The 16,646-nt window shown below is 41.5% G+C and overlaps 2 protein-coding genes across 5 annotated transcripts in view; one reads left to right on the top strand and one right to left on the bottom strand.

Annotated features, from left to right (window-relative positions):
• ELP4 (elongator acetyltransferase complex subunit 4) overlaps window positions 1–10,298 on the bottom strand; it is a 182,188-nt gene extending 171,890 nt beyond the window's left edge. Inside the window, exons 1-2 of one of the 2 annotated variants that reach the window (XM_067462690.1) lie at window positions 10,067–10,298; window positions 5,505–5,540 (exon numbers count right to left, since the gene is read on the bottom strand). In XM_067462690.1, the coding sequence (XP_067318791.1) occupies window positions 5,505–5,540; window positions 10,067–10,256 (226 nt within the window). In that variant the 5' untranslated portion in view covers window positions 10,257–10,298. The remainder of the gene's footprint in view (window positions 1–5,504; window positions 5,541–10,066) is intronic. The other variant, XM_060766258.2, reaches the window with a different exon arrangement.
• Window positions 10,299–10,318: 20 nt separating this feature from the next.
• Window positions 10,319–16,646, top strand: part of IMMP1L (inner mitochondrial membrane peptidase subunit 1) — a 43,754-nt gene continuing 37,426 nt past the window's right edge. Inside the window, exons 1-2 of one of the 3 annotated variants that reach the window (XM_067462694.1) lie at window positions 10,319–10,401; window positions 16,126–16,195. The gene's annotated coding sequence lies outside the window, so the exon portion shown is untranslated. Of the gene's footprint in view, window positions 10,402–10,600; window positions 10,644–16,125; window positions 16,196–16,646 lie in introns of those variants that run through there. The other 2 variants (XM_060766280.2, XM_067462693.1) reach the window with 2 other exon arrangements.

Genomic DNA, 16,646 nt, shown 5'->3' on the forward strand with positions numbered 1-16,646 from the left:
CAGCCGATCCTCCCCCATGGAGTGCATCAAATTGCGCTTTTAAAAGGGCTATCTGGTCTGCCAACTCACCAAGAGATGCCATGCCTCCTGCTGGGTTTGTTTGAGGCAGAGTTCAATCTGTCAAGACCCAGGCCAGGCAGAAACACAAACGGCACCGTTGGAGTTAAAGGAAGGTGTTTAATGTCTATTAGCAAAACAAAGGAGACTCTTATCTTCAGAGATGTAAACTAAGGAGGCTTGCAGTCAGCAGAAAAGTAAACAAACCAGTCTCAGTCAGCCTTGACTGACGAAAAGGAAAGTCAGTCTTTAAACCAAAACAAACAGCTTGAATTCAGCAAGGAAACATAGTCCATTCCAAAAGCCAACGAAACAGCATACGGCAATCCTCATGAGGAGCGGTCCAATGAAGTTAACAGGAACAGGCAGAGGCGTAGTCAGACAGTCCGAGGGTCAAGGCACAGAAGACTCACGAGTCAGGAACCAGCAGGGTTGTTCACAGGGTCAGGTAACACGAAGCTGCAACAAGAACTCAGGGCAGGAGTTAACACAAGGCACACGGCATGCGACACTTTGAACTCTGCGATTCGTCTGTCCCCAAGCTGCTGCTTAAATCTCATCCGAATCGCTGGAGTTACTGTCAGCTGGGTCCAAATCCTCAGGTGAATCCAGGCTGCGCCATTGTTGCCAGTCAGCACTCCGTGCTCCATCCTGCAAAGAATCATCTACAGCCCAATCATCCTGAAAACCCTGGAATTCACCACTTGAGGAGGGGGCATTAAGGACATCCATGACTTCCTGCACTTTAGTCCAATCCAGATCTTCCTCTTCGCTGTCAAAGTCCCCACAATCTGCTACATCTCTCGGGCGCTTAGCAACAGATCCTACATCGCTATTTGAGCTGCTGGCTGCTCTTTTTACACCTCTGTAATCGTCCAGCTCCATCTCCTCGCGAGTAAAACCTGCAAAATCCTCCTCATCGGTACTCTCTAGAAACAAGTCCCTGATCCTTTTCAGCTGCCGCTGAGCTTCATCATTCTCTAAGCCACGTTTCCTTCTACTACTGGTAGTAGGTGCATGAGACAGACGCTGAGTCTCAACATAACCCTTTTACTGCACTTGAAGTGTAATGCTGAAATATTCTCCAAAGAGGCTTAATTTGACAGCTTTAGTTTCATGATACAGAGAGCTTGTCTAGACTAATCTTGTGACAGAATGCTACCATTGTTTTCATTACTGACAAGACATTTATATTTCTTTTAAAATACTTGCTAAGATCCATATTTTATATGACATTACCCTATATATTCATGCTTAGGCCTAGACATATCAGTCAAAAAAATCAACCTCACAAAACAGGGTTGACTTATACAGAGGTTAATGTGAGTACTGCACCTTAACTCTTATCAAAAAAGAAACCATACCTTTCTCCGAGCTGAGTAGCAAAAGGCTAGAGTTTAGTCCATCCCAGACAAACCAAAAATAATCACAACTCAATCACTGTGCTGCTTCTGGCCTTTTAAAATGCCTGGACAGGATAACAGCAGTGATGGCAGACACGGATGTCTACTCCCATGAAGGAATATTAGTGCTTTCTGTTTTCCACAAATGATCTTTGACTTATCCGTGGATCATTAAAAAACCTATAATTTTGGCCCCAAAACCTGCCCTCAACTTATATACGAGGTCGACTTATATACGAGTACATATGGTATATAAAGTGTGTGTGTGTGTGTACCTCAGCAACTGGATTCAAAACGCCTTTACTTCTATCTTCCCCATTACTATTTCTGGATGCTAAAATAGGAATCTTTTTTAAAACAGGCAGCTAAAAATGACCAAATGGTTTAGCTAACTTGGCAAACAATGCTGGTAAATATATATCTTCTCCAGCCTGAATCACATTATATGTCTTGAGTTAGGTCTTACACAGCAGGAGCAGACTACCTTCCAAGCAGGCTTACCTTAGGAAGTGAAGAAATGTCACACTTTATTATCAAGAAGCTTCAGATTTTCCATTTTATTTCCATTTTCCAGTTACCTCCTTTTTTGAATAAAAGACCCCTGATTAACAACTACACAGCCACATTTTGTGAGAAACTGTTAATTAGTGTAGTTGTTTTTTTTCACTCTATATCTAATTGTTCTTTAGCTTTTCCTTATATTTTACCATTTGTTTGGCCTCCTCTCAATCCCAAATTCCATGGTTTGTCTTTCAGGGTGCTTGTCATCACTTCTTAGAGATGAGGAGTTGGCTCCCTAGTAGTGAATTGGTAGTAAAAGAGGTGGTGAGGTTCCTTCACACTTGATTCCTTTTTCCTCCTTAAGCCATGATTTCCCCAAATAAAACTATAGAGGAGTTCCTCTTTTATCTACAAGTACTTAGCTTTAAAGATAGCTTCACAAACCATACTTGCTCCAAATTTCTCCTTAGGGTCTTACAATGCAGACTTAGAGGATATGTTTCATCACCTAATAATAAGGAAAGCATTATCCAACTGCAGTTGAGTCTTGCTCATCCAATCTTCGCTCATCCAACGTTTTGTATTATCCAACGCAGTCTGCCTCCTGCCCAGATCCACAGCTGTTTCAATGCACTGCAATGTTTTGGTACTAAATTCATAAATACAGCATTACTACATAGCATTACTGTGTATTGAACTGCTTTTTCTGTCAATTTGTTATAAAATATGATGTTTTGGTGCTTAATTTGTAAAATCATAATGTAATTTGATGTTTAATAGGTTTTTCCATAATACCTCTTTAATATCCAACATTTTCACTTATCCAATGTTCTGCTGGCCCATTTATGTTGAAAAAGTGAGGCTCTCCTTTATTTCAGGTTATGTCTGACTCCCTGATGTCTAGGCAATGGAAGGATCATTTCTCTTCTTGCACAAATCTGCTGTGATGGGCATGCCACTATCAATGTATTGATTTATTTGCTTTGTTGATTTCCACCATCACTCTCTGAGTTCAGCATGAGAATAGGAGATATTTCAGCAAAGTACGTTGTTGCTGGGTGCAAGATACCAAGAATGCATGGTAATTTCGAGAGGTGATATTTTTCAAAGTTGCTACAGAAAGGACTGCTTTTTGTTTCAAACCCAGTGAGCTACAAAGTTAAATTTCATTCCAGCTTCAATAAAAACAGTTTGTCCTTCAAGATTTGTGTTTTAATGGAAGTGTCTACCAGTTTTTGGCTTTCCTGCAAAAATGCTGTAAAGCATATCTATTTCAAACTTCTTATAATGAAAACTAACATTGGTATAATGTAGTAGAAAGCACTGCCAAGAGAAAGAAAGGAACTGGAGTAATTTCCTTTGAAGAGAAGACAACAGGGAAGAAAAGACAAAGGCCGGTGGCTTAATCTCGTAATTGAAGTTAAATTTCCATGGCATCAGAGTTCTTACCATATCAGTGATATAAAAGATCAGGTCTAAATTTCTTCCTGTATTTCAGAAGGTAGTACTGACTGATAACAATTTTGAATATTTCATCTATTCTATTCTATACACATAAATAAAAGTGAAAATCTGTATGTGTGTCTGTGGCACGCACGTTCATTTAAACAGACAGGCTCCCACCTCCTCAAACAGCTACAACTCCGAGCGCTGAGGAGCCACCAATGGTTCTCCCTTCAAGGAACATTGCAGGTTATAGCAGGCGTCATGAACATGTCTAACAGCCCTGCCAATGTCTTCCACAAACACCATATTGCCCATCGCCCAAGTAAAGGTTTTCATACGGTGACAATTTCATCCTGGATTTTCTGTTTTTCTTCCACCAAAGACACTTCCAAAGGTTTCTTTTTCTCTCCATTGGTGTGGAATTTCCATGACCCCCACCCACTACTTCTCCCTCAATCCTTTCCTACCATTTCCTATGGCACACAGCAAACAGAGTGGAATTGATCAGCAACTGAACAACTAAACATGCTGGAGGGATTTGGGGAACTGACTCAACATGACAAAAGTTTCATCAAGACACTGCACTGTGACCCCCACTGACAATGGACCTGGACCACATTTGGCACACAGAACCCTCATGACCAACTGAACCTGCGGGAGGGTTTTTTTTGGGGGGGGGGGACTGACCTTCATTTCTGGGAGTTATAGTTCACCTACATTTGGAAACACCGTGACGACTGCTGACAATAGATCGGGACCAAACTTGGCACACAGAACCCCCATGATCAACTGAACCTAATGGAGTGAATTAAGGGGGACTGACCCACCATGATGAGAGCTGTAATTTACCCTCCAGCCACAGAGCACACTGAACCCCGCCGATGATGCATCTAGAAAACAAACTTGTTCAACATGACAAACTTTAACCACTAATGGAGTATCAGGGTGTTACCCTGGCATTATGTGAGTGTTCACCCACAACTATATGCATTTTGTAAAATAATTTTTTTGACATTTTCAAATAACCCGGGCAACGCCAGGTACCCACGCTCATTTCATAATAACGAAAACAGTCATGTTGTTGTTATTGTTCATTCGTTCAGTCGCTTCCGACTCTTTGTGACCTCATGGACCAGCCCATGCCAGAGCTCCTTGTCGGCCGTCACCACCCCCAGCTCCTTCAAGGTCAAGCCAGTCACTTCAAGGATGCCAAAACAGTAATAGAATTGTTTGGAAGAGATCTCATGGACCATCCAGTCTAACCCCCCGCCAAGAAGCAGGAAAATCATATTCAAAGCACCCCCGACAGATAGCCATCCAGTCCAATGATATGAATTACCATATCATTGGTAATGTGAGTAGGGACACATCTACACTGACCATTTAATGTAGTTTGAAGGTAACTTGACAGTACAGTGGTGGCACAACAAAATGCAATCTACAGTGAGTTTTAGGGGCTTTAAAATAAGATAAGCAAAGTTAGGGATACTCTGAAAGAGAGTCCTCAATATGTATCAGTGTGCTTAAATGTAAACTACACTGCATACCAAAAGTGAGGCCCCATTTACAGTACCATATAATGCAGTTTTATAATGCAGTTTATATGGCAGTGTAGACTTAACTGTAGTTCAGTGCAGTTAAACTGCATTATGAAGCTGCATTACATGGCAGTGTAGGTGAGGCCTGATTCTGAATATAAATCACTGTGGGGACACCAATGTAGTCTACTGCTTTGCAACTGCACATTCCAGTGGAGGGAGTTGAAAAAATGCATTGCCTGTGGTTGTCAAGTCATAGTTACTACAGATCCTGTAAGCATCATCTGGCCCCCAAACCTGTTGCAGGACTTGCAATATAATTATCTGCACAACGAAAAGGCTTCCTTCTATGATGGTTTCACCCTGGATTAAGTGGTCAATGCAAATGTGCCCTAAAAGTGCTGGTTTGTATAGTACTACATTGTTCACATTTGCATCTAAGAACTTACTAAACAACAAAGCTGGTATTAGGTTCCCACAGCCCTAAGGTTTGAATGGAAATAAAAAGATAGTGACACAATTGCTAAGAAATATGATACCATATATATTTCATACTAACCTATAAGAAGAAGTGTTCCAACTGCCATACCCCCACCTAAAAAGAAGGAAAAAAAAGAAAAGTTAAGAAATGAGAATACATTCCAATGGTTTCGGCATTAGTAATATCAAGGAAAGGTGATCCAGGAGACAAAATACAATGACAAAAATATTTTAACTACCTTTATAATACTTCTTACATTTCACTATTAAATAATTACATATTGCATATAATTATATGTCATACACTACAATTACTTTCACAATATAATTAAAAGAGTCTGCAGATCTCTATATAACTAAATTAAATTACTTTAGTGGTGTCATAGCTAGCGTTCCCTTGCTTTAATCAGAATGTGCTACACATGCGTAACAATGTTTCCTTGGTTTAGGAAGTTTAAGGACTCAGTAGTTAAATCAACAGCTTTGACAATTAAATATTATATATCGTTAAATAAATCAGGCCTCTAAGATACAAAGTGTTTTGCACTGGTTCAGGAGAGCTAATCTCCACTTTGCACATGTTTGCGAATGGCATTGTAAGAGATATGCTTTTGGAGGTACCCTCATTAAGGTATTACGTAAGTCATGTGGAGGACCAGAAAGAAGAAAATGGTATGCATTTCTGGAGTGGATTATGAAGGAGCAAAATAAGAATGTAGTTCTGCAGCATTTGCTTGTATGGGGGACCATAGTAACTGGTGAAAATGCTGTTAAGCAGTGTGGTGGGCCCCAGCATGGGGAATGCACTTATTCCACTGCAGGCTCCCAGCTCTGTTGCCTTGTGGGGCTGGAAGGATCACTCTAGGAACTGTCAATGTCATCTAAAGATCCTGTGCTAACCCTGACATTGATGTTAGTAGGTTCCCATGCCTGGAGTGAACGCATGAAAATAAAACATATTGGTCTCCGTAAGACATGCAGTGATTGTATCGTACTGGTTGGATCTAAGATAAAAGGGCATCTCCTACATGATTCAAAACATCCGGGCATCCCCTGAGCAGTATCCTTGCAGACTGCCAATTCTCTCATACCAGAAGTAACTTGCAGTTTCTAAAGTCACTCCTGACATGAAAAAAAAAATCTCCTTTCCATACAGAGAGAAAATTGTTCATTAAATAAATGTGTGTAAGTTAATGTCTTGAATGGTTCTACCATTCTCATGCCATGATCTGTAAAAACAGGTGGATTCTGGAGAAACAGCATACTGAAACAGATAGGCCTTTGGCCCTTTGGAGGTTCTTAGTTAGCTATAATGCTTGCAAACTGTTTAAGATATCTAAGCAGTTGATTTACAACATCATATAATAGTTACATTTAAGTTACATTATATACTAGGAACAAACTTTATAGTTAAACGGCAGTCATAATATCCTGGCCACTATGTTTTATTTCTAGGGATGCAGCTACACTGTAGAAATAGTGTAGTTTTACATCACTTTAACTGCCTTGGTCAACGCTATGGAATCAAGGGGTTGGAGTCTGGTGAGGCCCAGCACTCTTTACAAGCTCCTTAACCTTCTTTGCCAAATAGGCCTTCATCCCAGGATTCCGTAGCATAGAGCCATGGAATTCCATAGCATTGAATAAAAGCAGTGTCAAGCTACACTACTTTTACAGTGTAGCTGCACCCTGCCTGTTTCTCAAGCAGATACAGTTGATTCTTCAGTCAATGGTTTGTTGACTGAAATAAAGGCTACTGACTAACTGACTGATACAGTTGATTCTAATCCACTTAACTTTAAGCTAAATTTCATCTACACAAAGCCCCTTTGAGAATTTTAGCCATTAAACAAAGAAACAAAGAATCATGTACTCTCAGACAATTCCCTGGTTTTTCACATATGCCCTTTCACATAGCTATATAACCCAGAATATCAAGGCAGAAAATCCCAAGGTATCTGCTTTGAATTGAGTTATCTGAGACCACAATGCTATATGTTCCAGTTCAAAGTAGAGAATCTGAGATTGGTAGATGATGGATAAATTTTGTTTCTAGTTGCTTAAGAGTTACTATTAAAAACAGGCCTACACATCACACTGTACCACACCATAAACTCTGTATTGCCTTGATATTAATATTGAATTACAGTAATTAAAAATAAGCTAAGAAAAAACAAACTTTTTACTGTATTATGGATGTATTTAAAGTATTATTTCTTCAATTTTTTTGCTGTTGCTCGAGAGTTCTTGTTGCTTGAGTTCTGGTCTGCTGTACGTTGCCTAAAAAGTAATTTTATACTTTGCATTTTTAATAATAATTTATTTATTTATTTACTTCATTTTTACCCCACTCTACCTCACCCTAAAGGGGACTAAGAGCGGGTTCTAAAGTTGAGCAATGATTCAATGCCACGTAGCAACACAAAATCAAATAAATATACAACACATTAAACATGAACATCATAAATGTTTTAATTGTAATTGTTATTTTAAATCTGTGTGATGGCATCGAATGGCTGACTGTTGTGAAGCTGCCCTGAGTCCCTCCTGGGGGTAAAAAGGACGGGAAACAAATATGTTAAATAAATAAATAAAATCAATATAAAGTAAAGGTTTTCCCTGACATTAAGTCTAGTCGTGTCTGTTTTGGCTATTCATATCTCTAATCTGTTAAGATTGTTTTGAAGTCTGCTCCTGTCTTCTGGGGTATTGGCTATCCCTCCCAATTTGGTGTCATCTGCAAACTTGATGATCATGCGTTCTAACCCTTCACCTAAGTCATTAATAAAGATGTTGAACAGGCCCAGGACGGAACCCTGATTATGGCACTCCACTCGTCACTGGGTTCCTGTGGCACTCCGCTTGGCACTGGTTCAATGGACACTTTATGTCCATTGAATCACCTGAAAGCAAAGTTGTCACTATCTGAAACCGGTTCTAGGATTTCCTCCATCATCATCTGCACAGCAAAACCACTTTCTTCCATACTGGTCTGAAACTGCATTGAACGGCCAGTGCAGATGAGGCCTCAGGTGATATGCCTTTTACAAGGACAGCTTCTTTTTCCTTGGCTCTGGAGATGTCCAGTCCTGTGGTTTTTGCAAGTGTGGTTTTGGGCATGACGACGGGAGAATTGGGAGGGCAGAGAGCAGTGTTTCTCAACCTGGGGGTCGGGACCCCTGAGGGGGTCGTAAGGGGTGTCAGAGGGGTTGCCAGAGACCATCAGAAAACATGTTGTCATGGGGTTTTGTGTGGAAAGTTTGGCCCAATTCGATTGTTGGTGGGGTTCTGAATGCTCTTTGATTGTTGCTGAACTATAAATCCCAGCAACTACAACTCCCAAAAGTAATTCTTTTCCCAAACTCCACCAGTGTTCACATTTGGGTATACTGAGTATTCGTGCCAAGTTTGGTCCAGATCCATCATTGCTTGAGTCCACAATGCTCTCTGGATGCAGGTGAACTACAACTCCAAAGCTCATCAATACCCACCTAACCCAGTATTTTCCGTTGGTCATGGGAGTTCTGTGTGCCAAGTTTGGTTTAATTCCATCGTTGGAGGAGTTCAGAATGCTCTTTGATTGTAGGTTAACTATGCATCCCAGCAACTACAACTCACAAATGACAAAATCAATCCCTGCCCTATTCAAATTTGGGTGTATCGGGTATTTGTGCCAAATTTGGTCCAGTAAATGAAAATACATCCTGTTTACATTATTATTATTATTATTATTATTATTAACTTTATTTGTACCTCGCTAGCATCTCCCGAAGGACTCAATGCGGCTTACAAAGGCCAAGGCCACAAAACACAACACAAACAAATTAACACCAAAAGCAAAATTAAAAACAGTTAAAGCAATTACGATTCATAGCAGTAGCAAAATTACAGTGATGAAGTAGCAAAGAAAATAATGTTATGGTTGTGGGCAGGGCTGTAGCCAGAAAAAAATTTCGGGGAGGGATGACAATTTTTTGGGGGGGAGGTTGAAAATTGGGGGGGGGGGGTTGAAAATTTCGGGGACAGTTGAAATTTTGGGGGGGGGGGTGGGTGGGGTTGAAACCTGCCTCCTAGCTCACGCTGAAGCAAAGAGCACAGCAGGGGGCAGAGCAACCTTCCATAGCCTGCAGCTCCACCCCTGTCAACCACCTCCACCAAGTCTGGCCTCCTTAATGAGAGCATTCAACACACACACACACCCAACTTGGTTGCTTTGCTACATCGGCTATTGCTGCAAGTAATGACAGTGTGAATAAATTGTCAATATTTGCTTGAGATAGTGCTTGCAGTTCTGGAGGGACTCTTAATTTTTTGCATCTCATAGACTTAACATGGGGATTTGGTTAACCAGTTAAAATTCATGAGTAAACCAGGTTTTTTTAAAAAATGTGAAACATTTCGGGGGGGCGGGGGTTTGAACCCCTAAAACCACCCCCTCGCTACAGGCCTGGTTGTGGGTCACCACAACGTGAGGAACTGTATTAAGGGGTCGCGGCATCAGGAAGGTTGAGAAACACTGGCGGAGAACGAGGAAACCTCCCCCAACTCCAACTCCCCCTCCCCCCCCCCCAACACACACACCACTTCCCCGCAAAGGGCGCGCGGCACGCCTCCCCCCCTCTCCCTTCCGCCCGCACCCACCGAGCTTGGCGTCCAGGGAAGGGAGGCCGCTGGAGAGGAGGAGCTGTCCGTGCCGCGCCGAGGGCCGGGTCCCTGGCAGAGAGGCCAAGCGCCCGCCTCCTCCTCCTCCTCGCCTCTGGAAGCTCGTGGCTGTGGCGGCGCCCTGGTCGCTCCTCCTAGGAAGCCTCTCGCCGGTCTCCAAGGCTGCCATCTTGGCTTCCGCTGGGTTGACAGAGGAAAGGGGCGGGGCGTGGGGGGCCGGCGGAGCCAATAGGGAGCGCCGTTGTTGGCACGCGCGGCAGCCTCAGCTGGCAGAGAGAGCGGGCGGGCGGGAGTCGTGTCTCCAGGGCCAGAAGGTGAGTGTTCCGCGCGAGGGAAGGGCCTGCCCTGAGGGCTCCCTTGGGAAAGGCCACGGGGAGCCTGCGGCCTTTCCTCAGGGAGAGCGGAGCTTCCCGCCCCTTCATCCGTGCTGCCCCTCCCTCCCTCCCTCCCTCTTTTGCGGACCTGCCCTCACCTTGCTGAATGGGTCTTCTCCTTTCACAGTGCCTGCTCACTGCCCTACGCATATTGGGCCCGAGAAGAAAGTCACAAGCACCCGGTAGGAGTAAATTGCACATAATCAGTATGCCCTGGGCTTGACCGGGTAATTTATGAATAACAGTGCTTAAGGGTTGGCCTACACTAGGCTCGGACAAACTTCGGCCCTCCGGGTGTTTTGGACTTCAGTTCCCACAATTCCTAATAGCCTCAGCCCCCCTTTGCCTTTTCCTTTTCCCATTATGGGAGTTGTAGTTTGGTGACTCCTGCATCAATAGGAGTGTAGTGTCTAGACCAGGCATGGGCAACCTTTGGCCCTCCAGGTGTGGGCAAACTTGGGCCCTCCAGGTGTTTTGGACTTCAACTCCCACCATTCCTAACAGCCTCAGGCCCCTTCCTTTTCCCCCTCAGCCTCTTAAACGGCTGGAGGGCCCAAGTTTGCCCATATCTGACCTACAGCTCCATTGGCTGCCAGTAAGTTTCCCGTCCCAATTCAAGGTGAAGGTTATGACCTACAAAGCCCTAAACCAGCATTTCTCAACCTGGGGGTCGAGATCCCTGGGGAGGGGTCATGAGGGGGGTGTCAGAGAGGTCACCAAAGACCATCAGAAAAAAGTGTCCAATGGTTGGTTAAGAGAGCGACTCATTGCTCTCTGATGGTGCGGTGTACACAAGCTTTGTTTCATTCACAAAATTATTAAAAACATTCTATAAAATTACTTTCAGGAAATACATATAATGAAACATAAGCAAAGTTTGTGTTTTGACTAGTTGCGCCTCTCAGGTATGCCATTATTTATGTATATGCAAATGCAGATATTCTATTTTTTTTAAAAACAACCAGTTTTGAGTCTAAGAATTTCTTATAAAGCAGTGGTTCTCAACCTGTGGATCCCCAGGTGTTTTGGCCTACAACTGTCAAAACTCCCAGCCAGTTTACCAGCCGTTAGGATTTCTGGGAGTTGAAGGCCAAAAGCATCTGGGGACCTACAGGGTGAGAACCACCGCTATAAAAGATACTCAACTTGTACAGCAACTTGTACATAGATACCAATTGAATTCCATATGGTACAGAACTTGTGGCAAGTGATTTAAACCATACAGGCCTCTTTAACCTGCGGCCTTCAGGTGTTTTGGACTTCAGCTCCCAGAATTCTTGACCATTGAACAAGCTGGCTAGGGCTTCTGGGAGTTGCAGGCACAAACATCTGGAGGGCTTCAGGTTGAGGAGGCCTGCACAGCATTCTGTCAAACACATTGGTTCCCAATGTTTCTTTACTGCAAACTGGGTATGGGCATGGAAGGGCTGTTTCCTTCTATGGGGGGGGGGGGGGGTGCCACTGAACTCTCATGACTGGCCTTTTGGAGCAATTTGAAGAGGTCTCTATTGCTTGTGAGATATGTGTTACCTTTGATCCCCATCATTTAGTTTTGATTTTTGTCTGAGCAGTTATGGAGTCATATCTAATGTCAGCAATAAGAGAACATTTTCCTACCAGTTTTCGTGAATTCAACATACTGGTAGAAATGTGGACATTTCTAGAATACTTAATCCATGGGCATCGAATTGTGCCTTGGATATGTAAGCCGCCCTGAATCCCCCTCGGGGTGAGAAGGGCGGGGTAAAAGTAAACCAAATAAATAAATAAATAAATAAATAAATGTTTGTTGCTGAATTCATGCAAACACAGAATGTCATCAGTTTTAGAATAAAAGTTAGTGTTTTCCATGGTACTTCACAGAAGTATTTATCCTCTTTTTCAGATTTGTTGTATGGTTGTTGAAATCTCTAAGACATCTTGTTATCAACAGCACTTCTCAGGTCCTGTGAACTCAAGGCTGTGGCCTCTTTGATTTAGCCTACCCATCTGTTATTCAGTCTGATTACTTAAGTCAGTTTCAAAGTGGTTTTGATTATAGTGGTTTTGCTGTGTAGATGATTACATAGGAAATCCTGGAACCAGTTTGAGGCCAGATAGTGATGACACAAACCGCAGAGCACTGATGCACATTAAGGGCTTTCTTTTGTGTGTTTTTGTGGGAGTCCGTTGTGTAGCCCCCTCAGTTTGAAGCTTATTTCGAACTGTATTAAATGGTCAGTGTAGATGGGGCCTTTCTCAAACATTCTCTTTTCTAATGGGCCATATAGCCATGTGTTGTGGCCAAAGCATGATAGCCTCAGTTTGATAATTTGAGGCTTCTAGGGAGAGGCTTAATTTACTCTCTTTTCCATTTATTTGTTTTTTGAACAGTTCATTGTATCCGTCAAACTTTCCTCCACTTTTATAACCAAGAATTGGAGTGGTTTCACAGCATTGTTGTTATGTGATATACAATATATATTCAACACTGTAAAGTTGCACCATAATCTTACTATGGCACAGAAGTAAATAAAAATGAACTGACACTTATAGGTTGCATGAATATTCAGTCCCATTTTGTGACATGGCTAAAGATGCTCTTGGGTAACTGCTGCCTCCAGAAATCATTTAAGTTGTTGGACGGAGTCCACCATTTTGCAATCCCAGTGTCACTGGTCTCATGTTAGTTATTATTTATTATTTATTTCCAACATTTCTATCCCATCCTTCTCAACCCCCCCCCCCCCCCAAGGTGGAATCAGGGCGGCTTACAATGGCAGCAATTCGATGCTGACAACATACAAAAACACATTACAAACAACATTATGCAAAGGATAAAACATTAGATTAAAATACATTTAAAACATTATTATTAATCATATAGCCGAATCCAAGTCTGATTTAGCGACTGTCAGCCCAGTCCAAAGCCTGTCATAGTCAGAATTCAAACTTTATGATTACTGCCAAACCTACTGTCCAAATGCCTGGACCCAAAACCATGTTTTGAGCTTCTTTCTAAAAGAGAGGAGGGATGGAGCAAACCTAATTTCGCTAGGGAGAGCATTCCATAAATGGGGGGGCCATCACCGAAAAGGCCCTGTTCCTCATCCCTGCCAAACATGCTTGTGAAGAAGGCAGACCGAGAGCAGGGCCATCTGTTTAAGTCCATCTGTTTTTGGAAGGTCCCAGAGTTTGTTGGAGGGAGTATGTACGCAAATGGTATCGTGATGGCTAAGGAGTTGTTTGAACAACACCTCAATAAAATCAGAAAAACCAAATAAAGTTGGTTTATAAACATATATCCTAAGCTATGAAGCACTCTTACAGCCATTATTACAAAAAGGAAAGCTTTAACTGCAAACCGTCTACTCAGTTAAGTGGCTAGGTAAGACGGGCTTTAGTCCAGGAGACTGATTGTAGCTTTTCCATGGAAAACTATTACACAGATAATCCGCAAGGTTATACAAGGAGCATGATACTGGGGTAAAGGTTCATCTTCCAACAGGACAATGAAACATAGCCAGAGTAACCCTGGAGTTATTTAAACAAGAATCTGAATGGCCCTTTCAAATGCCAGACCTGAATCCATCTCAGGATCTGTGGCAAGATTTGAAAGTTGCTGTTCACTAACAATCACCATCCAGCATCGCAGAGATAGAAAAAAATTGTCAAGACGAATGGACGAAAATTGCAGAACCCAGGTGCATAATAGAGGCTTAACTCTAGAAATCTGAAAACTGTAAAGCCATTTCAGTTCCAGGCCTGCAACACAAAAAATGCAGAAACCTTAAAGGTAGAGTAGATGAATACTTCTTTTTAAAACAATATTTTTATTGTTTCAACATTACAGCATTTTGCTTACACTTAGTTTCCATTGGTGCCATATTTGTACACACTTCATTTGCATGTAACATTGGTTTTATCTGCACCTTCTCTTTTTATACATCCTAGATTAATACTCCTGAAAAGCACTGTGTATGCTTAAAATGGGCAAAACTAAAAGCCATATGTATTGCAATTAGTTATTTACAGCATCATGTTATGGGATCTTACATGCAGTATTTTTTCCATATAGAAAAAAAATGACTTTTTATGTTACAGTCCTTTTCATCATATGCATATATAATAGAATATACATTTGTAATACTGTGTACTATTTTCTTCTTTCTGGGTAACATAATATGATTGTTGATTGTGTGAGAAATGACTAAGTATATTTTTGGAGTGAATGACTGAGTATATTTTTTGAGTATGTATATGTGGCTTCTCATGACAGGTACACAGTTCATCTCTTTTTCCATGCTTGTGATGCATCAGGCAGCTTTGGATATGGAAAGCTTTTGTCTAGATCAGTGATTTCTAAAGTTGGGTTCCAGAGGTCCTAGGTAGGGTGACCAGTAAGAAATTATGACAGTTGTAATCTAACCACATGTGGGGACATGGATTTTAGAATTACTTGTCCAGATTTACCAATGCATGAACTGGAAAGATCTAATAACTCTCACAATCCCTATCTACTAATCATGTGGGCTAGAGCTGAATCATCAAGATAAAGCCATTTTGAGGAAGTCTAGGGAAAACATAAGCAAGTGTCGATTTACTTGCAGAACTGCAATCTAATTTTCTATGTTTTCCCTCAAATAACTGTGATGAACATAAGCCTGAATTCGTGGTAGTGATCTATCTGAAACAGCGATGGGGGAATTCAAATTCACAGGTTGAATGTAGCCCACAGGTTATTGTTATGTGGCCTGTGGCTGCTTCTACCATTTAGCATAATCCTCATTGACCAACATAATTTCTTTTTTAGAAATTGCACAGGGTGATATCTAGTACAAGAAACAATTTCATCACCATCCCAGGTTGGATATATGTTATGCAGGGATGTAGGAAAACTCAATTGTACTGCCACCCACTCAACTCCTTTTTGCCCTATTGCTTCCATGGGACCTACACAAAAACACAATGGTGGAACTTTGCATTTCCTGAGCTCCACATAGGATCTTTGTCCTCATCTCCTTGTTTAAGAGCCTGAAGTCATACAATCATTCCTCCATAAAGGAAAATGATGCCGCTTGATACATTTGGGGGTCTCTAGTTGGAGAAATTGATAACACAAAGGACAAATAATCTGAAACTGTAATAATGTTATTGACTTTTTATTCAACATGGTTTTTAATAAGTATCATTCGTGTTTTAGTGATAAGGAGTGAAAATCAAGTCTGTGAAACTTTAAATTTATTGAAAAAGTACATAAAAGTCAGTACAAGTTAATCTACTATGTTTTTACATGAAAGCCACAGCTTGTGACCTAAATTGTGCAATCCATCTGCCATGGAAGGAGGTCTGCCAATGGTTTGATAAATCTGATTTGTTTATTGGCTATCTGCCTCTTCCTACTTGGCTTCTCTGTGGTGGGGCTGTTTTATGCCAGTTCCTTTTTTTGGAAGCCTCCAGGTGTGTACCAATTTACTTGTTGGTGGCTTTTGAGTAGGAGAAAAGGTTTGGAAACATTGAGGAAATGTGGATTTGGTGGGCAGAGCAAGATGGGGAACACACCCTTGCTTTAAAGAGTCACAATTCATTTCCCTTTGCAAATTAGGATTCTGAGAGTATGTTTTTAGTGGAGAAGTTTTGGACAGGAAGTCGATTAGTCTTTTACTCTCAATTTCTACCCTATAGGTTCTCTAGATCTTGGTTTGGGACAGCTGCCTTTGCACTTACTCATGGAAGGAACTATCATAATTCACAGGCAATGTAAACTTAACTGACAACAGAAGGAGAGAGACCCAAATAAATGATTCGGCATCTATCCCTCAGAATTTCAAAAATCATGATTTCTCTTCTGGAATGCTCTCCCTACATATCTGCCCAAGTTCTGTATGCATGTTTTCCTTACACCTCAATTGATGGTAGGATAGCAGCTAGGAAAGAAGTATCCTTTCTGTGTCCAAAACTGTCCTATTGCAAATTATGTCCTTGTAGCCTAGGTCTGCATGGAAGCAACTATAAAAGCATACGGTTGGAACTGAGTGTATCGGTTTCATGTACTTATGGTGTTCTTTAGAATTTAATATTCCACAAGAACATGTATCTGTAATTCCTTCTAATATATCACCTTAAAAATAAACACATGTTTTGATTCAAAATCAGTTTGTAAACTGTGTTAAGTATATACAGGCAGTCTCTGAATTACAAACATC

The sequence above is a fragment of the Anolis sagrei genome, chromosome 1 (assembly GCF_037176765.1).
Source record: "Anolis sagrei isolate rAnoSag1 chromosome 1, rAnoSag1.mat, whole genome shotgun sequence".
In the NCBI taxonomy this organism is placed as follows: domain Eukaryota; kingdom Metazoa; phylum Chordata; class Lepidosauria; order Squamata; family Dactyloidae; genus Anolis; species Anolis sagrei.